Genomic DNA, 22,500 nt, shown 5'->3' with positions numbered 1-22,500 from the left:
AGTGCAGACGTGCGCACACACACTCAGACATGTACGCGCAATATTTGTGTGTGGGTGTGCGTGCGTGTGTGCGTGCGAACGAGTGCATGTGTGTGTATGCGTGTGTGCTCACCCGCACATGTGTGACAGTGGGCATGTTTGTCTGTGTGTGTGCAAGTGCGTGTGCATGAATTTGTGTGTGTGTGTGTGTGTGACTGTGTGTGTGTGTGTGACTGTGTGTGTGTGTGGGGGGGGGGGGAGAGATGCTATCAGGAGTTGATTAAGGGCGAGAGAGAGATTAAGAGATATCCATTTTCTATTATTTAAACATCAGCATGACCTTCAATATCCTTTGGCTGTGGCTCGACGGGTATGAGAAGAACAATAGCACCTGATTGGCTGGGAGCCTCCTCTCTGAACCCTGATCTCTCTGTTCCTAATTCCCCTTGTTTTCCTCCTCCATTTCACCTGTTCATCACTCACCCACGCTTCCCCTTCTCTCCTTCTCTCCCTCTCTCCTTTGTCCATCCTTGTCCCCTTTTCATTACTCCTCCTGTATTCTCCTCTGCTGTTCCTCCGTTCCCTCTCCTTCTTCCTTCCTCCTCCACCTCCTACTCCTCATCCTCCTCCTCCACCTCCTCCTCCATCTCCCCATCCTCCTCCTCCTCCTCCTCCTCCTCCACCTCCTCCTCCTCCTCCTCCTCCACCTCCCCCTCCTCCTCCTCCTCCTCCTCCTCCTTCCCCTCCCCCTCCTCCTCCTCCTCCTCCTCCTCCTCCTCCACTCTCTGTCCTCCTGTGAGGTCCTGAGTGTGTGTGTGTGTGTGTGTGTGTGTGTGTGTGTGTGTGTGTGTGTGTGTGTGTGTGTGTGTGTGTGTGTGTGTGTGTGTGTGTGTGTGTGTGTGTGTGTGTGTGTGTGTGTGTGTGTGTGCGTGCGTGCGTGTGTGTGTGTGTGTGTGTGTGTGTGTGTGTGTGTGTGTGTGTGTGTGCACGTGCGTCCAGAAGCATTTGTCTGTGATTATGATTGCCCAGGACGCTTGCTGCCCCAACTTTCTTCCGAGTGATAGTCTCTAACCAAACACTGCACCTCTGCCAAGCACAACATGATAGAGAGAGGGAGGGCAAGATAATGTGAGAGAGAGAGAGAGAGAGAGAGACGACGACAGCAGGAGCCTGCACTTGGTGTTCTGCTACTTGAAGGTATCCAGACCACAGTATAATGAGCAAAGAGTGACCAAGAGGGACTAGCAAACAAGGAACAGATGGAACACAAAAAACGCCCGCATTAAAGAGTGATTGTATGTGAGCATACATACGTGTGTGTCGGTAACCATGCACGTGTGTTAATACACTGTGACTAGTGTTTGGCATGGTTATCTTCATGTGTTTGTATTGGACCCATATTCATTTAGTAATCATTGTAGTGATTGATAATTGCTTGGGGCTGTGTCAAGTTTTTAAATCTGCCCATCACTTTTTGTCACTTTTTGTGAATACGTATGAGTATTTATTGGGTATATATCCTTGAGGCCCCTCTTTCATATAAAACAGACCCCAGGACTCCAGCTCACTGCCAAGTGTCCTTGACCTTTAGGTTGCCTACTAAGTACTTCACTTCCTGTAGGGCTAGATTGATAGTATATTATTGCTCATTTGAGTTAACCTTAACGCCCTGATTCATATAAAAGAGAATAGACGTCTCTGTATCGCCAAGTTATTCAGTGCCCCACACAATAAGTGTTTGCGTCACTAATTGTATGAGAGATGTTGATAATTTTAGTAGCCTTTTAAATTTAATTACGTCTGCTTTTTACTTTACTGATGCTTCAAAAACATTTAAGGGGCTATTTATTTGTCATGTTTATCTTTATAAACAAAATATATGCATAAAATTAAGCTTTGAAACTGATTTTTGGCAGAAGCAAAGCGAACATAAACTTCCTGGTTGGCAAACAAAACAGGTTGGCCCAGTCTGTCCCAGAGAAGAAGAAAAGACATCCCTGGATCACTCGAAAATATACGTTTTTATTGAAAGAACATCATCCAACAACGTGTGTCATGATCATCTTGTTAAACAATATGTATTTTGTTTATATTTTTATACAGGAATGGATTTTTTCAGCGGAAGCAGAGCAAACATGAATGTCCATTCTATCACACAAAAACACGTTCCCCGAATCCCAAAGAAGAATAAATGTGGGTCACTTGATCAAATTGCACTTAACACAACCGCTCAGATGACTACACAACGCAAAGACATTGATTAAAACAACATGCAAGCTGAGTGGTTTAAGGGATGGTAGCATCCATACGAATCACCATGGCAACAATAGAAAACGTTGCATTAACTAACAAACTAAACGTCATATACATTCACTGACTCAAGATTACGAAATAAAACATGCATTTATCACTAGAAATGTTATCAAAACGCATTTGATTGCTGAAAGAACTTAAAATGTTGTATTTCCCACTGTCAAAAAAAACAATGTCATCCATTTTGTTTGGCAAGAAAGAACCTTGACATATGGTACAGTATACATACTATACATTATTGCTGTTTCTACGAACAGTCGATAGGGGGTTTAAACGTTCTTCTGGGTCTTTTTAGATGTCCTATACAAACAACCTATTCTGTCATTTAGGTTTGAGGACAGGCATGTTATGGGAACTAACCATCACTCTTTGTACCCGGAGAGTACATTGACTTGCTGCATTATTTCTAAACATATACATGTAAGCCTTGTACATATACAGTGAAGTAAAATCAGTAAAATCAAAAGATTGTCAGGGTTTACATTTTGCAATACATTCTCAATTATGATTTACAAATATGGTATTAATACCATCAATCTAAAACTTAAAATTATTTAAACAAGAAGAATACGATAATTTGTGATGTGGAGCCAATAAACACAAATGTATTCCTGTCTGTAGTGAATCAGTAGGTTAATGGTAGAAAACCAATTAGAAAGGTCATGTTTCCTCCTTTACGTGTCTATTACCATAAGGCTACACCAATGGGAGGCATTGTGGGATAAGTTTAACATTACCACTGAAAAATGGGAAATAGACTCCTGTGAACTTGCGTGTAATTGTACTTATCTATTTTTTCAAATCAAGATCATAAAACAACAACTTTCCTTTGTCCTGTTCAAATTGTACTCTGATCTTCTTAGGAAAGTACTCGGCTCTTATTAAAGGGCCATAACCGGAACGTCCTAGTGTACATTCACCATTAAGGTACTGCAGGTGAAGAAACCAGCCTGTGTCTCATCGTTATCTTTTGTCGTAACCCCAATTTGCCAACTATCCCCTAACTGTACATCCCAGGAGTGTATCCCTGAGCTAATCCCAGTGGAGCCAAGGACATCAACCTGCATACGTCTCTCTGGGTTTGAAGGGACTACTCGACTTCCGAAGTTTATCGTCAAACTCATCAAATCCTTTGACACAATCCTGTGGGCAGTGTTTGGATCCAAACAGAAAGGTGCTATATGGAAGGAAAAGTATGCACAAAAAGGATGTATGGTACTTTTAGACGAGTAAAGTCCAGTTGATACAAGTCAAAAGGCTTTGGTATTAATACTAACATTAATTGTATGACGATTAAGGGGCTATTCATTTTTTATTTCTTACTGTATTGAATGATGCTCTTCATCTTCTTCCAGACGTGGAAGAGCAGGTTCCCTCTGTGTTTGGCCTCATCGATGAGGGCCCCTGATGGAGTCTCAGGGTCTGGCAGGGTACACTGGGCCCTGCGGGGACAGTCAGCAAGTCAGCAAGTCAGCAAGTCAGCAAGTCAGCAAGTCATCGGTGCTGGGCTTGGAAAATAAAAATGGACGGGAATTGCCAGGGCAGAAATTACCTCTTTTTGATTGAGTCGTAGTTCTTTGGGTAGAGAACAAAATAAACTGTTATTGGAAATAATATTTTTTACTTTGAGATAGTTATAGTAACGGGTAAAATTATAAATTCATGAATATTTAAGCCAGTAATCACAATCATGAATGAGAGGTCTGCAGCCTCCAGGTCCTTCTCTGCAGCTTTCACGGTTTTGGAAATAGAGGAAGCCTCAGCAATCAGATTGGCGCGTCTGATCTGCATGGCCTGACACTTCTTTTCCGCCTCTTTCCTTAGTCCATCGATGCGAGCAGCCTCCTCTGCACGCAGAAACTGGTAAAGTTTCTGGAATTCTCCTTTAATATTCTCTTCTGTCTGCTCTGCCTGTTTCTGCAAAGATAGCCAAATGGATAAACTTAAGAAAGAAATGGAATCACACATATTTTACAAATAGTTGCATGGATATTCAGTTTGTTCTTACCTGAATATGGCTGTACATTTCTTCACATGTCAGTTTCTCTTCGTAAAATTTGCTCCATTTGATTCTCAAATGCATCAGTGCAATCTTCAGTTCTTTCTGCAAAATGTATCATCTTATGTTAGGTGAGGCAAATACAATTAAAAATCAATTGTAGAGTTAATTGGTGGAGTTAATTGGAACTCAAAACAATGCCTCACTTTGCTGTCTGCCGCTGCTTCATTGATGGGTACACATTGGTGTTTCTTGTGATCCTTTGCTTCCCTGCAAATCACACAGATAGGCTTCTGGTGGTCCACGCAAAACAACATCAGCCTCTCCCCGTGGGTTTCACACAGGTCCTCCGCCGTCTGGCACGACGCCTCTTCCTTGAGCGACTCAGTCACGTTCTTCAGCTCAACAACACATGGCGGTCGATTGTCCTCCTCGGGACGAGAAGAGCTCTTACCCATTTCAAACTACATCTGTTTTCTTCTTCTATAAAGAATCTAAGAAAGTTTCTACCTATAATTAAAAGGATAATAATAAATATTTGTCTTATTTCTTAACACATCTGTTCAATTCTCGATGGCATTTGAAAGCAAACAAAAGCAAGCCAATATTGTGTAGATGTTGTTCGGCTTGACGCTCTCATAATCCCTTTGTACTCTCGCTTGAAAATTATGTAACATCATCTTCCTGTAAATGCTTCCAAGGGGGAAGGAACCTTTTTTTTCTCTGCAACTTTATTGGAACAGGAAATTACTGAACTATCCTGGCATAGCTTGGGAGAGTGGGACAACCAACAACTGTGCCTATGGTTTATTATTACTATTATTATTCTTTAATTTCAACCTCAACAGGCTTTTAAAATGTTTGACGTCTGCCTTTTGCTCTATTGATTGTATTGACGCTTCAAAAACATTGAAGGGGGCATTCATTTGTCATATCTTGATAAAGAAAAGAAAGAAGAAAATTCAGCTTTGGAGCCGATTTTCGGCTAGAAGTAAAGCAAAAATAAACTTCCTGGTTGGCCCACAAAAAACAAGTCGGCCTAATCCGTCCCAAAGAAGAAGAACATATGTCATCCCTGGATCACTCGAAAATATACGTTTTTATTGACAGAACATCCTCCAATAACGGTTTTAATGTGTCATGATCATCTTGTCCAACAAAATGTATTTTGTTTTTATTTTTATATAGGAATGGATTATTTCAGCGGAAGCAGAGCGAACGTGAACTTCCGCTCTGTCCCACAAAAACACTTTCCCCTAATCCCAAAGAAGAATAAATGTCATCCGAGGGTCCCTTGATCAAATTGCATTTAACACAACAGCTCAGGGGTCTCATTTATAAAACTGTGCGTGGGATCGTTACTAAAAGTGTACGTACGCCAAAAAGCCAAGTTTTGCGTGCGCCAAAAAATATTCAGATTTATAAAACCCTGCGCAAGCACACCGTACGCAATCTTTGCTTTATAAATCACAGAGTGCCTACAAGTGTGCGCAGATGAATCAGCTTCACGTTCCGCCCTGTACACGCCCCTTTTTAACCATACATGGTCAATGCAAATTACCTCATGAATGCGATCTGCATATAAAACAGACTCAGGCGCCGTCCACACGAAGCCCATTTCATGGCGAAACCACAAAGGTCTTGTACGGTTTGGCCTTCCGTCCACACGAAGCCGGCGAATCCGCTGACCGAAACCGCAAACTTCTGAAACCACCCTCGGAGGTGGTTTCAAATCGACCCGGTTTCGTTTTGGATTCGTGTGGACGCCTGAAACCGACTGAAACCGTAAACCATGACGTCATCGCCCCACCCCTCGACCCTCTAGCCAATGACTGTTAAGCCCGCGGAGTCTCAGAACTCACAACAACAAGGATTTCTGTAGCAGAAGCAGCGCCCCTTATGGGCCTGGAATGTGTACCTCAGCGTTTCTACAGATCTACCCGGTTTCGCTTGGCTTCGTCTTTACGGAGATACTGCGAAACCGGATAGATCGAAACCGTAACGGTTTCGCCTGTTTCGGCTTCGTGTGGACGGGGCCACAGATGCAAGTATTATGTCTTGTCGGAAACAATGGCAGAAGGACTGAGAAAAGCAAAAAAGCGAAATTTCACGGAGGTGGAAGTGGAGACACTTGTGGGTGAGATGGAGGCCCGAAAAGTAGTTTTGTTCGGCGGTCACGGGATTGGGATCGCCAACAACAAAAAGCAGAGTGAGTGGCAACATGTTGCTGCAGCAGTGAACTCTGTCAGTAACACGGAGCGCACAGTCACAGAATTAAAAAAGAAGTGGTCTGACATAAAGTTACATATTTTTATGTAGGCTAGCCTACCTAGCAATAAATCGTTATGGTCCCTAAATACCCTCTCCCTCCGAATCCTGCCATTTGCATGGTCCGCCAGAAGTGCCATATGGTGCAGCATTACCACGGCGCTCACCTCTGTATTTATAGGGTTACGGTAATAAGACTGACCGAGAACACCTTGGATAATCAGTTTGTAAACACCCACGTAAAATGTTCTTGAACATAACCCATTTTTAATGCCTGATTTGTCATGAAAAGCATCAAGAGTAACGGACAACGATTGTGATGAGGAGTGTGGCTTGGTTTTCCACACTTGGGATTTAATTGACATTTGATTATGTGTTTACAGTGTCACATAAAAATATTATGTTATTGACACATGTTGGACAGATGCTTTATTCCATGCAGTCGCGCCTTCAGTGGACAGTATGGAATGACGGGATTAAATATAGAGGTTTTTTTTTCATTTCTATTCTAAGGAGATGTTTCTGGAGTTATAACTGAGAAATAACGAAGTTGACTTAAATTATTCTGATTACATAGATTTAACGCATGATACGGGTTGAAATTAAATTTTTGAAGGGCGATGATAGAACTTAATCGTTCTTCTCACTCTACAATTCTTCTGTCTGACTTCAATTCACCACCACACCATCTGTGTTGCCAATTGTCCTTTTCCTCCAAACCATGCGTACGCATGGGTCAGAGTTTGCTTAGGGCTGCGCACATTCTCCCGTCAAGTTGTTTTTTTATAGATCACAACCTTGGCGTGGAAAGTCACGTACGCCAATTTCAGCCCCGTTTTGTGCGTACGCAACGGTTATAAATGAGACCCCAGATGACTACACAACGCAAAGACATTGATTAAAACAACATGCAAGCTGAGTGGTTTAAGGGATAGTAGCATTCATAAGAATCACCATGGCAGCAATAGAAAATGTTGCATTAACTAACATACTAAATGTCATATACATTCACTGACTCAAGATTACGTAATAAAACGTGCATTTACCGCTAGAAATGTCATCAAAACGCATTTTAATGCTGAAAGAACTTAAAATGTTGTATTTTCCACTGTCAAAAAAAACTATGTCATCCATTTTGTTTGGCAAGAAAGAACCTTGACATATTGTACAGTATACACACTATACAGTATTGCTGTTTCTTCAAAAAGGCGATAGGGGGCTTAAACGTTCTTCTGGGTCTTGTTGGACGTCCTATACAAACAAACTATTCTGTCATTTAGGTTTGAAGACAGGCATGTTATGGGAATGAACCATCACTCTGTGTACCCGGAGAGTACATTGACATGCCACATTATTTCTAAACATATACATGTTAACCTTGTACATAAACAGGGAAGTAAAATTAGTAACATCAAAAGATTGTCAGGGTTTATATTTGGCATTACATTCTCAATTATGTCTTACAATTATGTAAATCAGACAATAAATCTACAACTTTAAAATGATTCAAACAAAAAATAAACCAAAGATCATAGATCATTTGTGATACATTTGGTATTAACAAAATGTTCCTGTGGAACCAATAAACACAAATGTATTCCTTTATGCAGTGAATCAATAATGGCAGAATACAGATTAGAAAGGTCATGTTTCCTCTTTAATGTGTCTATTACCATGAGGCTACACTAATGGGGAGCACTGTGGGATAAGTTTAACATCACCACGGAAAAATGGGAAATAGACTCCTGTGAACTTGTGTGTAATTGTATGTAGGTCTTTTTTTGTGTCAAGGTCATAAAACAACAGCGTTCCTTTGTCATGTCCAAACTGTACTCTGATGTTTTTAGGAAAGTGATCAACTGCTATCGGATAGTCTTCATTTTCTGGACTATGTTGACCTACAACAAGACTGTCGTGGACGAAGAGACTAGCCCGGGTCTCCTCTTTAGATTTTGTTATAACCCCAACTTCGCAATTATCCCCCAAATGTACATCCCAGAAATGTATCCCAGAGCTAATCCCAGTGGAGCCAAGGACATGAGCATGCCCAAAGCATCGCTCTGGGTTTGAAGGGACTTCTGGACTTTCGTTGTTTATTGTCAAACTCATCAAATCCTCAGACACAATCATGTTGGATTTTGCAGTGTTGGGATCCAAACAGAAAGGTGCTAAATGGAAGAAAAATTATAATGAAAAAAAAAGATGTAGGATACTTTTAGACATGTAAAGTGCAGTTGAACACAAATCAAAAGGCTTCTTATCATTTATTCTGATATGAATAGTATTATTGATTAAGGGGCTATACATCTTTTATTTCTTACTGTATTGAATTATGCTCTTCATATTCTTCCAGACGTGGAAGAGCAGGTTCCCTCTGTGTTTGGCCTCATCGATGAGGGCCCCTGATGGAGTCTCAGGGTCTGGCAGGGTACACTGGGCCCTGCGGGGACAGTCAGCAAGTCAGCAAGGGTTCTAACAATCGGTGCTGTGCTTGCTTGGAAAATAAAAATGGAGAGGAATTGCCAGGGCAGAAATTACCTATTTTTGATTGCTTCGTAGTTCTTTGGTTAGAGGGCAAAACAAATGGTTATTGGAAATATTGTTTCACTTTGAAATGGTTATAGTAACAGGTGAAGTATTAATTCAGAATATTGAAGAAAATAATCACAAGCATGAATGAGAGGTCTGCAGCCTCCAGGTCTGTCTCTGCAGCTTTCACTGTTTTGGAAATAGAGGAATTCTCAGCAATCAGATTGGCGCGTCTGATCTGCATGGCCTGACTCTTCTTTTCCGCCTCTTTCCTTAGTGCATCGATGCGAGCAGCCTCCTCTGCACGCAGAAACTTGTAAATTTTCTGGAATTCTCCTTTAATATTCTCTTCTGTCTGCTCTGCCTGTTTCTGCAAAGATAGCCCAATGGATAAACTTAAGAAAGAAATGGAATCACACATATTTTACAAATAGTTGCATGGATATTCAGTTTGTTCTTACCTGAATATGGCTGCACATTTTGTCACATGTCAGTTTCTCTTCGTCAGATTTGCTCCATTTGGTTCTCAAATGCATCACTGCAATCCTCAGTTCTTTCTGCAAAATGTATCATCTTATGTTAGGTGAGGCAAATACAATTAAAAATCAATTGTAGAGTTAATTGGTGGAGTTAATTGGAACTCAAAACAATGTCTCACTTTGCTGTCTGCCGCTGCTTCATTGATGGGTACATATTGGTGTTTCTTGTGATCGTTTGCGTCCCTGCAAATCACACAGATAGGCTTCTGGTGGTCCACGCAAAACAACTTCAGCCTCTCCCCGTGGGTTTCACACAGGTCCTCTGCCGTCTGGCACGACGCCTCTTCCTTGAGCGACTCAGTCACGTTCTTCAGCTCAAGAACACATGGCGGTCGATTGACCTCCTCGGGACGAGAAGAGCTCTTACCCATTTCAAACTACATCTGTTTTCTTCTTCTATAAAGAATCTAAGAAAGTTTCTACCTATAATTAAAAGGATAATGATAAATATTTGTCTTATTTCTTAACACATCTGTTCAATTCTCGATGGCATTCGAAAGCAAACAAAAGCAAGCCAATATTGTGTAGATGTTGTTCGGCTTGACGCTCTCATAATCCCTTTGTACTCTCGCTTGAAAATGATGCAACATCATCTTCCTGTAAATGCTTCCAAGGGGGAAGGAACCTTTTTTTTCTCTGCAACTTTATTGGAACAGGAAATTACTGAACTATCCTGGCATAGTTTAGGAGAGAGGGACAACCAACAACTGTGCCTATGGTTTATTATTACTATTATTATTCTTTAATTTCAACCTCAACAGGCTTTTAAAATGTTTGACGTCTGCCTTTTGCTCTATTGATTGTATTGACGCTTCAAAAACATTGAAGGGGGCATTCATTTGTCATATCTTGATAAAGAAAAGAAAGAATAAAATTAAGCTTTGGAGCCGATTTTCGGCTAGAAGTAAAGCAAAAATAAACTTCCTGGTTGGCCCACAAAAAACAAGTCGGCCTAATCCGTCCCAAAGAAGAAGAACATATGTCATCCCTGGATCACTCGAAAATATACGTTTTTATTGACAGAACATCCTCCAATAACGGTTTTAATGTGTCATGATCATCTTGTCCAACAAAATGTATTTTGTTTTTATTTTTATATAGGAATGGATTATTTCAGCGGAAGCAGAGCGAACGTGAACTTCCGCTCTGTCCCACAAAAACACTTTCCCCTAATCCCAAAGAAGAATAAATGTCATCCGTGGGTCCCTTGATCAAATTGCATTCAACACAACAGCTCAGGGGTCTCATTTATAAAACTGTGCGTGGGATCGTTACTAAAAGTGTACGTACGCCAAAAAGCCAAGTTTTGCGTGCGGCAAAAAATATTCCGATTTATAAAACCCTGCGTATGCACACCGTACGCAATCTTTGCTTAATAAATCACAGAGTGCCTACAAGTGTGCGCAGATGCATCAGCTTCACGTTCCGCCCTGTACACGCCCCTCTTTAACTATACATGGCCAATGCAAATGACCTCATGAATGCGATCTGCATATAAAACAGACTCAGATGCAAGTATTATGTCTTGTCGGAAACAATGGCAGAAGGACTGAGGAAAGCAAAAAAGCGAAATTTCAGGGAGGTGGAAGTGGAGACACTTGTGGGTGAGATGGAGGCCCGAAAAGTAGTTTTGTTCGGCGGTCACGGGATTGGGATCCTCAACAACAATCAGCAGAGTGAGTGGCAACATGTTGCTGCAGCAGTGAACTCTGTCAGTAACACGGAGCGCACAGTCCCAGAATTAAAAAAGAAGTGGTCTGACATAAAGTTACATATTTTTATGTAGGCTAGCCTACCTACCAATAAATCGTTATGGTCCCTAAATACCCTCTCCCTCCGAATCCTGCCATTTGCATGGTCCGCCAGAAGTGCCATATGGTGCAGCATTACCACGGCGCTCACCTCTGTATTTATAGGGTTACGGTAATAAGACTGACCGAGAACACCTTGGATAATCAGTTTGTAAACACCCACGTAAAATGTTCTTGAACATAACCCATTTTTAATGCCTGATTTGTCATGAAAAGCATCAAGAGTAACGGACAACGATTGTGATGAGGAGTGTGGCTTGGTTTTCCACACTTGGGATTTAATTGACATTTGATTATGTGTTTACAGTGTCACATAAAAATATTATGTTATTGACACATGTTGGACAGATGCTTTATTCCATGCAGTCGCGCCTTCAGTGGACAGTATGGAATGACGGGATTAAATATAGAGGTTTTTTTTCATTTCTATTCTAAGGAGATGTTTCTGGAGTTATAACTGAGAAATAACGAAGTTGACTTAAATTATTCTGATTACATAGATTTAACGCATGATACGGGTTGAAATTAAATTTTTGAAGGGCGATGATAAAACTTAATCGTTCTTCTCACTCTACAATTCTTCTGTCTGACTTCAATTCAACACCACACCATCTGTGTTGCCAATTGTCCTTTTCCTCCAAACCATGCGTACGCATGGGTCAGAGTTTGCTTAGGGCTGCGCACATTCTCCCGTCAAGTTGTTTTTTTATAGATCACAACCTTGGCGTGGAAAGTCACGTACGCCAATTTCAGCCCCGTTTTGTGCGTACGCAACGGTTATAAATGAGACCCCAGATGACTACACAACGCAAAGACATTGATTAAAACAACATGCAAGCTGAGTGGTTTAAGGGATAGTAGCATTCATAAGAATCACCATGGCAGCAATAGAAAATGTTGCATTAACTAACATACTAAATGTCATATACATTCACTGACTCAAGATTACGTAATAAAACGTGCATTTATCGCTAGAAATGTCATCAAAACGCATTTTAATGCTGAAAGAACTTAAAATGTTGTATTTTCCACTGTCAAAAAAAACTATGTCATCCATTTTGTTTGGCAAGAAAGAACCTTGACATATTGTACAGTATACACACTATACAGTATTGCTGTTTCTTCAAAAAGGCGATAGGGGGCTTAAACGTTCTTCTGGGTCTTGTTGGACGTCCTATACAAACAAACTATTCTGTCATTTAGGTTTGAAGACAGGCATGTTATGGGAATTAACCATCACTCTTTGTACCCGGACAGTACATTGACATGCCACATTATTTCTAAACATATACATGTAAACCTTGTACATAAACAGGGAAGTAAAATCAGTAACATCAAAAGATTGTCAGGGTTTATATTTGGCATTACATACTCAATTATGTCTTACAATTATGTAAATCAGACAATAAATCTACAACTTAAAATGATTCAAACAAAAAATAAACCAAAGATCATAGATCATTTGTGATACATTTGGTATTAACAAAATGTTCCTGTGGAACCAATAAACACAAATGTATTCCTTTATGCAGTGAATCAATAATGGCAGAATACAGATTAGAAAGGTCATGTTTCCTCTTTAATGTGTCTATTACCATGAGGCTACACTAATGGGGAGCACTGTGGGATAAGTTTAACATCACCACGGAAAAATGGGAAATAGACTCCTGTGAACTTGTGTGTAATTGTAGGGAGGTCTTTTTTTGTGTCAAGGTCATAAAACAACAGCGTTCCTTTGTCATGTTCAAACTGTACTCTGATGTTTTTAGGAAAGTGATCAACTGCAATCGGATAGTCTTCATTTTCTGGACTATGCTGACCTACAACGAGACTGTCGTGGACGAAGAGACTAGCCCGGGTCTCCTCTTTAGTTTTTGTTATAACCCCAACTTCGCAATTATCCCCTAACTGTACATCCCAGAAATGTATCCCAGAGCTAATCCCAGTGGAGCCAAGGACATGAGCATGCCCAAAGCATCGCTCTGGGTTTGAAGGGACTTCTGGACTTTCGTTGTTTATTGTCAAACTCATCAAATCCTCAGACACAATCATGTTGGATTTTGCAGTGTTGGGATCCAAACAGAAAGGTGCTAAATGGAAGAAAAATTATAATGAAAAAAAAAGATGTAGGACACTTTTAGACATGTAAAGTGCAGTTGAACACAAATCAAAAGGCTTCTTATCATTTATTCTGATATGAATAGTATTATTGATTAAGGGGCTATTCATCTTTTATTTCTTACTGTATTGAATTATGCTCTTCATATTCTTCCAGACGTGGAAGAGCAGGTTCCCTCTGTGTTTGGCCTCATCGATGAGGGCCCCTGATGGAGTCTCAGGGTCTGGCAGGGTACACTGGGTCCTGCGGGGACAGTCAGCAAGTCAGCAAGGGTTCTGACATTCGGTGCTGGGCTTGGAAAATACAGAAAAAAAAAAACAGACGGGAATTGCCAGGGCAGAAATTACCTCTTTTTGATTGCGTCGTAGTTCTTTGGGTAGAAAAAAAATTAACAAATTGGAAATATTTATTTTCACTTTGAGATGGTTTTAGTAATGGGTAAAATTATAAATTCAGAATATTGAAGCAAATAATCACAAGCATGAAGGAGAGGTCTGCAGCCTCCAGGTCTGTCTCTGCAGCTTTCATGGTTTTGGAAAGAGAGGAAGTCTCAGCAATCAAATTGATGCCTCTGATCTGCATGGCCTGACTCTTCTTTGCCGCCTCTTTCCTTAGTCCATTGATGCGAGCAGCCTCCTCTGCACGCAGAAACTGGTAAAGTTTCTGGAATTCTCCTTTAATATTCTCTTCTGTCTGCTTTGCCTGTTTCTGCAATGATAGCCAAATGGATAAACTTCAGAAAAAAATGAAATTACACATATTTCACAAATAAACTATTTATAGTATGTTCTTACCTGAATGTGGGTGCACATTTTGTTACATGTAAGTTTCTCTTCTTCAAATTTGCTCAATTTGGTTCTCAAGTGCATCAGTGCAATCCTCAGTTCTTTCTGCAACATTTATCATTTTATGTTAGGTGAGGCAAATACAATTAGAAAATCAATCAGGCTACATCTCAAAAGATAGCATGTCTATTTTAGTTTCAGGTTGAGTTAATTGTAACCAAAACAATGTCTCAGTTTGCGGTCTGCCGCTGCTTCATTGATGGGTACACATTGGTGTTTCTTGTGGTCCTTCGCGTCCCGGCAAATCACACAGATAGGCTTCTGGTGGTTTATGCAGAACAACTTGAGCCTCTCCCCGTGGGTGTCACACAGGTCCTCCGCCGTCTGACGTGACGCCTCTTTCTTGAACGACTCAGTCACGTTCTTTAGCGCGAGATTACGCGGCGGTCGATCCAAGGAAAACATCTCCTTGCAGACAGGACACGTCTTGCTTCCTTTCTGTGTCCACCATTCCTGAATGCAGTTTTTGCAGAAGCTGTGACCACACAGTAGAATGATGGGATCGCTGTAGAAGTCACAGCACACGGGGCATAGGCAGTCCTCCTCGGGACGAGAAGAGCTCGTAGCCATTTCGATCTAGCCTACTTCTTTCTGTTTCTTTCTTCTATAAATAATCTGAGAAAGATTATACTGATACTTACAATAGATTGGATAGTAGGCTACTAAATTTTGTCGAACTTTTTACACATCTGTTCAACGCTCAATGGCCTCCTAAATTAAACAAAAGCAAGCCAATCTTGTGTAGATGTTGTTGGCTTGACGCTATCTAAATCGCCTTTTATACTTTCACTTTGACAAAACGTTGCAAAAACATCTTCCGGTAAATAAAAGGGAAGGACTTCATTTTTTCTGCAACTTTATTGGCAAGGGATATTACAGCACTCTGCTGGTAGCACAGGAGAGTGGAAGATAACGAACAACCGTGGTTTGGTTAATTATTAATCGTGTTGGTTTTGTATGTTTTCGACACACATTTTGAAATGTATAGGCAAGGCAAGGCAACTTTATTTATATAGCACTTTTCATACACAAGGCAGACTCAAAGTGCTTCACATATAAACATTGTCAAACAATAAAATAAAATAATAGATAAGTAAAAGAAAACATATGCAAAGAAATTCGCAAAATAGAAAGTGCAATGCATTTAAGATCAGATCAACAGTCTCTCTGGTATCCGCGTCGGGACTCCAACCCGACCTAAAGGAATTTGGTACCCACGTTGGGACTCCAACCCGACCCTACTTTCTCTGGGACTCCAACCCGGATTCTAGTAACTCTAACCACGATCCAAAGGCCTTATTCTGGGACTCCAACCCAGACAGAGGTCAGGACTCTAACCCAGACAGAACTCAGGTCTTTCTCTGGGACTCCAACCCAACCTAAGGAACATGGTCCTTTCTCTGGGATTCCAACCCAGATTCTAGGACTCTAACCCAGACAGAAATCGGGTCTCAAACCCTTATCCTTTCTCTCTGGTATCAGATCATGTATACTTTTAACCTCTCTAGAGAGAAGAGCTTTAAATGTTGTATTTTCCACTGTCAATAAAACCAATGTCATCCATTTTGTTTTATGCAAGACAGAACCTTGACGTATTGTACAGTAAACATACTATACAGTATTGTTGTTTCTTCAAACAGTCAATAGGGGGATAAACGTTCTTCTGGGTCTTTTGGACGTCCTATACAAACAAACTATTCTGATATTTAGGTTTGAGGTCAGGCATGTTATGGGAATGAACCATCACTCTTTAACATCTCCCGGAGAGTACATTGACATGCTGCATTATTTCTAAACATATACATGTAAGCCTTGTACATATACAGTGAAGTAAAATCAGTCAAATCAAAAGATTGTCAGGGTTTACATTTGGCATTACATTCTCAATTACGATTTACAATTATGTAAATCATGCAATAAATCTAGAACTTAAAATGATTCAAACTAAAAATAAACAAAAGAGCATACATAATTTATGTATATTGGTTGTTAAAATGCTCCTGTGGAGCCAATAAAATAAAAATAAAACAAATGTATTCCTTTATGCAGTGAATCAGAAGTTCAATGGTAGAATACCGATTAGAAAGGTAATGTTTCCTCTTTAACGTGTCAATTATAATAAGGCTACACTGAAGGGAGAAACTGTGGGATGAGTTTAACATCACCGCCGAAAAATGGGAAATAGAGTCCCGTGAACTTGCTTTTAATTGTATGTATGTATTTTTTCGTATCAAGATCATAAAACAACAGCGTTCCTTTGTCCGGTTCAAACTGTACTCTGATCTTTTGAGGAATGTTATCAACTTCTATCAGACAGTCTGCAGTTTCTGGGCCATATTGAGCTAAAGTTTGACTGCCGTAAAGGAAGAGACAAGCCCGGGTCTCCATTTTAGTTTTTGTTATAACCCCAACATGCCAAGAACCCCCTAACTGTACATCCCAGGAGTGTATCCCTGAGCTAATCCCAGTGGAGCTAAGGACCTCACAATTCTGCATGGATCTCTCTGGGTTTGAAGGGACTTCTTGGTAGTTTTTAGTCAAACTCATCAGATCCTCTGACACAATCACGTGAGACATTGCAGTGTTGGGATCCAAACAGAAAGGTGCTAAATGGAAGGAAAAGTATGATAAAAAAATACTTTTAGACATATAAAGACCCGTTGAACACCAGTCAAAAGGCTCTCTTATTAATACTAATATTAATTGTATGACGATTAAGGGACTATTCCTTTTTTATTTCTTACTGTATCGAATGATGCTCTTCATCTTATTCCAGACGTGGAAGAGCAGGTTCCCTTTGTGTTTGGCCTCATCGATGAGGGCCCCTGATGGAGTCTCAGGGTCTGGCAGGGTACACTGGGTCCTGCGGGGACAGTCAGCAAGTCAGCAAGGGTTCTGACATTCGGTGCTGGGCTTGGAAAATACAGAAAAAAAAAAACAGACGGGAATTGCCAGGGCAGAAATTACCTCTTTTTGATTGCGTCGTAGTTCTTTGGGTAGAAAAAAAATTAACATAATGGAAATATTAATTTTCACTTTGAGATGGTTTTAGTAAGGGGTAAAATTATAAATTCAGAATATTGAAGCCAGTAATCACATTCATGAATGAGAGGTCTGCAGCCTCCAGGTCCGTCTCTGCAGCTTTCATGGTTTTGGAAAGAGATGAAGTCTCAGCAATCAAATTGATGAGTCTGATCTGCATGGCCTGACTCTTCTTTGCCGCCTCTTTCCTTAATGCATCGATGCGAGCAGCCTCCTCTGCACGCATAAACTGGTAAAGTTTCTGGAATTCTCCTTTAATATTCTCTTCTGTCTGCTTTGCCTGTTTCTGCAATGATAGCCAAATGGATAAACTTCAGAAAAAAATGAAATTACACATATTTCACAAATACTATATTCATTATGTTCTTACCTGAATGTGGGTGCACATTTTGTTACATGCAAGTTTCTCTTTTTCAAATTTGCTCAATTTGGTTCTCAAGTGCATCAGTGCAATCCTCAGTTCTTTCTGCAACATTTATCATTTTATGTTAGGTGAGGCAAATACAATTAGAAATCATCAGGCAACATCTGAAAAGATAGCCTGCGTATTCCTACTTTAGTTTCAGATTGAGTTAGGCTACTTGTAAACCAAAACAATGTCTAACTTTGTTATCTTCCGCTGCTTCATTGATGGGTACACATTGGTGTTTCTTGTGATCCTTTGCGTCCCTGCAAATCACACAGATAGGCTTCTGGTGGTCCACGCAGAACAACTTGAGGCTCTCTCCGTGGGTCTCACACAGGTCCTCCGCCGTCTGGCGCGACGCCTCTTCCTTGAGCGACTCAGTCAGGTTCTTTAGCGCGAGATTACGCGGCGGTCGATCCAAGGAGAACATCTCCTTGCAGACAGGACACGTCTTGCTTCCTTTCTGTGTCCACCATTCCTGGATGCAGTTTTTGCAGAAGCTGTGACCGCACAGTAGAATGATGGGATCGCTGTAAAAGTCACAGCACACGGGGCATAGGCAGTCCTCCTCGGGACGAGAAGAGCTCGTAGCCATTTCGATCTACTTCTGTTTCCTTCTTCTATGAAGAATCTGCGGAAGATTATACTTATACTTTAAAGGATAATATTAAATCTTCGTCTTATTTGTTACATATCTGTTCAACGCCCGATGGCCTTCACAAGCAAACAAAAGCAAGCCAATCTTCTGTAGATGTTGTTGTGCCACCTGCAAAAGGGCGGGAGCATTTTTTTTCCATGCAACTTTATTGGCCCAGGAAATAACAGCACTCTCCTGGTACATCATCGGGGAGTGGGAGATAACAAACAATTCTGTCTTTGGTGAATACCGAAATTACTTGTTTGGTTTAATGTTTTCGACACACACACAATTTGCATGTGGCCATCTGATGCATATTCTTTAATTGTAACCTCTCTCAGGATTTTACGATGTGTTCAACTTTTCCTTTCTTTGTCCCCTGCACACTCCAGAACAAATTACATAGCGTTAATGAAAGTTAATTACCAGCCATTGACTCCTGCATATCTCTCTCTCTCTCTCTCTCTCTCTCTCTCTCTCTCTCTCTCTCTCTCTCTCTCTCTCTCTCTCTCTCTCTCTCTCTCTCTCCCTCTCTCTCTCGCTCTCTCTCTCTCTCTCTCTCTCTCTCTCTCTCTCTCTCTCTCTCTCTCTCATCTCTCTCTCTCTCTCTCTCTCTCTCTCTCTCTCTCTCTCTCTCTCTCTCTCTCTCTCTCTCTCTCTCTCTCTCTCTCTCAGAGTCACTGTGTGTTACAGAGTCACTGTTTTCCTTCCCTGATCCGCACCATCTCCACACAGAAGGCATGGTCCTGGACCTGGTGAATGAAGCAGGGTGTGTCACATACACCGGGGTGCTATGGTAATGTCTCCTGGATTTGTCTTTCCCCGGACTTCTCTAAGTATTAAAGCTGTGGTTCGGGGGCAGGAGGCAGACTCCAGTTTCTGCACTAAAACGCTGATGACCCTAACCATAAAACATTCAATCTACATGAAGCCAACAGGACTTAGATCTGGCTACAGTATCGTCTCCTGGGCCATGCAGTAAAGCGGCCCTGAGCTGCTATAGACTGGAAGCAGGAGGGAAAGTGCAGCCGATGGTAAACTAATTTGGCTGGAGGTTTCGGAGAGACACCCACTCAAAGGCTGGGAATGCGGAAACACAATACACTGTGTGCACCTGTAAGGAATATAATAATCGCTTGTTGCTCAAACATGGGGGAGAGTCTTCTGGGACTTCACATGCTTGCTTTCATTCGCCGTCCTGTGCGCCCGCACGTGCATGTGCACGCGCGCGCAAAATCACTTTCTCACGCTCATGTTTACACACACACACACACACACACACACACACACACACACACACACACACACACACACACACACACACACACACACACACACACACACACATGGAAACACACACATGCACACAAACAGACACAGCCTTCTGTCAGGAACCACTCACGTCATAGATGTAACCGTTTATGGCATTTAATGGTCACACAATTTAGTTTGGCGTACGGTTCCACTCTTTTCTGCTGCTCCCTGCTGTAGGATTTAAAGCATGACATACAAACGTCTGACACAGAACACCAGCAGCATTCCAACATTTAAAAACAGGGAGCACTTTACAAGCCCCCATGGGGTACATCAGATATCTCAACCCATTGTTTAACCCACGTGCAATACAGAGCAGGCAGGTGGTGGTGAAATTCTGCTCAGCACACTTAACTGTGCAGAGTGTATGGTTGGTGTTTGAGTTGGGAGGCCTTCAATTTACCGCCGATCAGTTTACGTGCGTTTTATTGGACCACGTAAGCAGTCAGCAGATAGGTGCACGTTAGTGTCCCGCAAGTAGCTACGCCCTTATGGTTGGCATATGATCTCTCGTCAGGGACAAAAGACTGGGAATCGATTCGGCCTGACCCTGTGCCACTTAGCTGTCAGCCTTGTTAGCGTCAAAGATCGGTAAATGTTCCGCCCAAAACTTTCAATAGTTGACGGCAAGGAAGAGAGAAAGTTATAAACACATATAATTCTTCTAAAATTCAGCCTTAATCAGCCAAGCGGTTTTCAAGGTTAGTTGTTTCACCAACAAAGTTTGGCTTTTTTAAATAATACATTAAAATAAATAGTCATTGATGATTTCTGTTTGCCAAACACGTCATGCAAAATGTAATAACTTAAAAACAATAGACATACATTGAGACTCCCAAGAACCAAAATAGTTACTGCTATTAAAGTATGTTATAACTGTAATGTATGTAATATACGTTTGGTTCAGTCTCTGTAGTTTTATTCACTGCTGGAGTAGATTGTGTGTCCAGGATCACTGCATCACAGTAGAATATATAGTGGGTGAGAAAAGTAGGCCTACCCATTGTTAGGTAGTAACTGACCACTGGGGTGGAAAGGACTTTACGATGCGTCAAACTTTTCCTTTCTTTGTCCCCTGCACACTCCACAACCAATTACATAGCAACACACCATCCAGCAATGAGTTAATTACCAGCCATTGACTCATGCATCTCTCTCTCTCTCTCTCTCTCTCTCTCTCTCTCTCTCTCTCTCTCTCTCTCTCTCTCTCTCTCTCTCTCTCTCTCTCTCTCTCTCTCTCTCTCTCTTTCTTCTAAAAAAAAAGTGAGCAGCTTTAAATCAAACGTCATTTTCGGATTCAATATCGCCGCCCAACCGTAGCACTTGGCGGCTTAAAAAAAAGAAAAGAAAAAGAAGACATTGTTTATGTGCTCACCAGACCCGAAATAAACCACACGGGCCGCGCCATTTGGGAAACCAATTTGGGGACGAAGGGAGAGGAGGGGGCCGGTGGGGGCAAGCCAAAGAGGAGGAGGGGAGAAAATGAGGGAGGGAGAGAAGCAGAGGGGAGGAGAGGGGGAGGGGGAGGGGGGGGGGGGGTTAACTGTGTAGTAATAATCATAAATCAGCTCAGAAAACGCTGCCATGTCACATGCCGCGTTGGCCACTAATGACCCGGTCCATCTCTCAGCGGGTATTTTTATCCTCGCTCCCTGACACTTGACTTCTGGAAGAGTCCTCTCGTTTTACGCCGTCAGCACCTCGGCCCTGCCCGGAGCACAAGTTCCTCGCATATCTAAAAATACCGCCGAGCTAAATGGCATTTTCTCTCCGAAGCCCCCAACCCCTGAGCCCCGACACACAGCTCCCCCCCCCCCCCCCTGCCTTGGCAAGGGGCGACGGAGGGCCTCTGGGTCTTGGCAGAGGGACCCTGGTAGTTGGGCCACTAAAACATCTTTGGGGCTAAGCCCCACATACACCCCTATGCAGCCCCACCCCCCTTCCTCCTCGAGGCTGGGGGTGTGGTGAGGGGGAGGGGGGGGGGGGGGGGATAGACAGCTGGGTGACAGAAAAAAAAAGAAGAAATATATATATATATATTAATAAATAAGCCACAAGTGCATTCACCTGTCAGTGTCTTCTAGCTCCCCTTTCCCGAGTGGGTTTACTTTCTGGTGTTTGGATGTTGCATGTTAGGTCTCTGACCCTCTGAGGATGCAGACACTATTGAGGTAATATAGGTGTCGCCTCGGTCTCACCACAGCAGACCTCTCTGTCAGCCAGCCTGACTGTAACATGGAACTGATAGGCAGTGGGGAGGCTGATAGCATAGCACATACAGACACTCATACACACACACACACACACATACAGACACAAACGCACCGACATGTACACAAACACACACACACACACACACACACACACACACACACACACACACACACACACACACACACACACACACACACACATGCACAACCACAGGTTTACATACACACATACACCCACAGGTTCACAAGCACACACACACACACACACGTACGTACGTACGTACGTACGTACATACGCATACAGCATACGCATACAAAGAAGCACACCACACTAGCAAACACACATACACCCACACATACCAAAATTCACACACAGGCGTCAAAATGCCATCACACACAGCACAATGTAAACACACACACACAAACACACACACACACACACACACCACACACACACACACACACACACACACACACACACACACA

General features: G+C 41.9%; 3 protein-coding genes across 4 annotated transcripts; all 3 read right to left on the bottom strand.

Annotated features, from left to right (window-relative positions):
* Window positions 1-2,342: 2,342 nt before the first annotated feature.
* LOC130374925 (E3 ubiquitin-protein ligase TRIM35-like) lies at window positions 2,343-15,219 on the bottom strand. Its single transcript, XM_056581905.1, has 13 exons — window positions 14,577-15,219; window positions 14,352-14,447; window positions 14,035-14,265; window positions 13,905-13,927; window positions 13,682-13,800; window positions 13,045-13,528; window positions 8,915-8,999; window positions 4,498-4,755; window positions 4,301-4,396; window positions 3,979-4,209; window positions 3,845-3,867; window positions 3,616-3,734; window positions 2,343-3,469 (listed from the first exon to the last, which is right to left on the bottom strand). Exons 1-13 carry the CDS (start codon window positions 14,970-14,972, stop codon window positions 3,198-3,200), a joined length of 2,433 nt encoding a protein of 810 aa, XP_056437880.1. The 5' UTR covers window positions 14,973-15,219; the 3' UTR covers window positions 2,343-3,197.
* LOC130374477 (E3 ubiquitin-protein ligase TRIM35-like) lies at window positions 6,631-10,197 on the bottom strand. Its single transcript, XM_056581261.1, has 6 exons — window positions 9,747-10,197; window positions 9,550-9,645; window positions 9,228-9,458; window positions 9,098-9,120; window positions 8,881-8,999; window positions 6,631-8,727 (listed from the first exon to the last, which is right to left on the bottom strand). The coding sequence occupies exons 1-6, from the start codon at window positions 9,996-9,998 to the stop codon at window positions 8,240-8,242; spliced, it is 1,209 nt and encodes a 402-aa protein (XP_056437236.1). The 5' UTR covers window positions 9,999-10,197; the 3' UTR covers window positions 6,631-8,239.
* A 1,222-nt stretch (window positions 15,220-16,441) lies between the features above and the next one.
* LOC130374476 (E3 ubiquitin-protein ligase TRIM17-like) lies at window positions 16,442-18,610 on the bottom strand. 2 transcript variants are annotated; one of them, XM_056581259.1, is made up of 6 exons: window positions 18,050-18,610; window positions 17,815-17,910; window positions 17,500-17,730; window positions 17,370-17,392; window positions 17,147-17,265; window positions 16,442-17,008 (listed from the first exon to the last, which is right to left on the bottom strand). In XM_056581259.1, the coding sequence occupies exons 1-6, from the start codon at window positions 18,443-18,445 to the stop codon at window positions 16,527-16,529; spliced, it is 1,347 nt and encodes a 448-aa protein (XP_056437234.1). In that variant the 5' UTR covers window positions 18,446-18,610; the 3' UTR covers window positions 16,442-16,526. The 2 variants fall into 2 exon arrangements, with proteins under 2 accessions (XP_056437234.1, XP_056437235.1); XM_056581260.1 differs by lacking the exon at window positions 16,442-17,008 and having other exon boundaries at window positions 17,173-17,392.
* Window positions 18,611-22,500: the final 3,890 nt, after the last annotated feature.

The sequence above is a fragment of the Gadus chalcogrammus genome, chromosome 21, assembly GCF_026213295.1.
Source record: "Gadus chalcogrammus isolate NIFS_2021 chromosome 21, NIFS_Gcha_1.0, whole genome shotgun sequence".
NCBI classification, from domain to species: domain Eukaryota; kingdom Metazoa; phylum Chordata; class Actinopteri; order Gadiformes; family Gadidae; genus Gadus; species Gadus chalcogrammus.
This window is presented reverse-complemented; position numbering and strand designations above follow the sequence as displayed.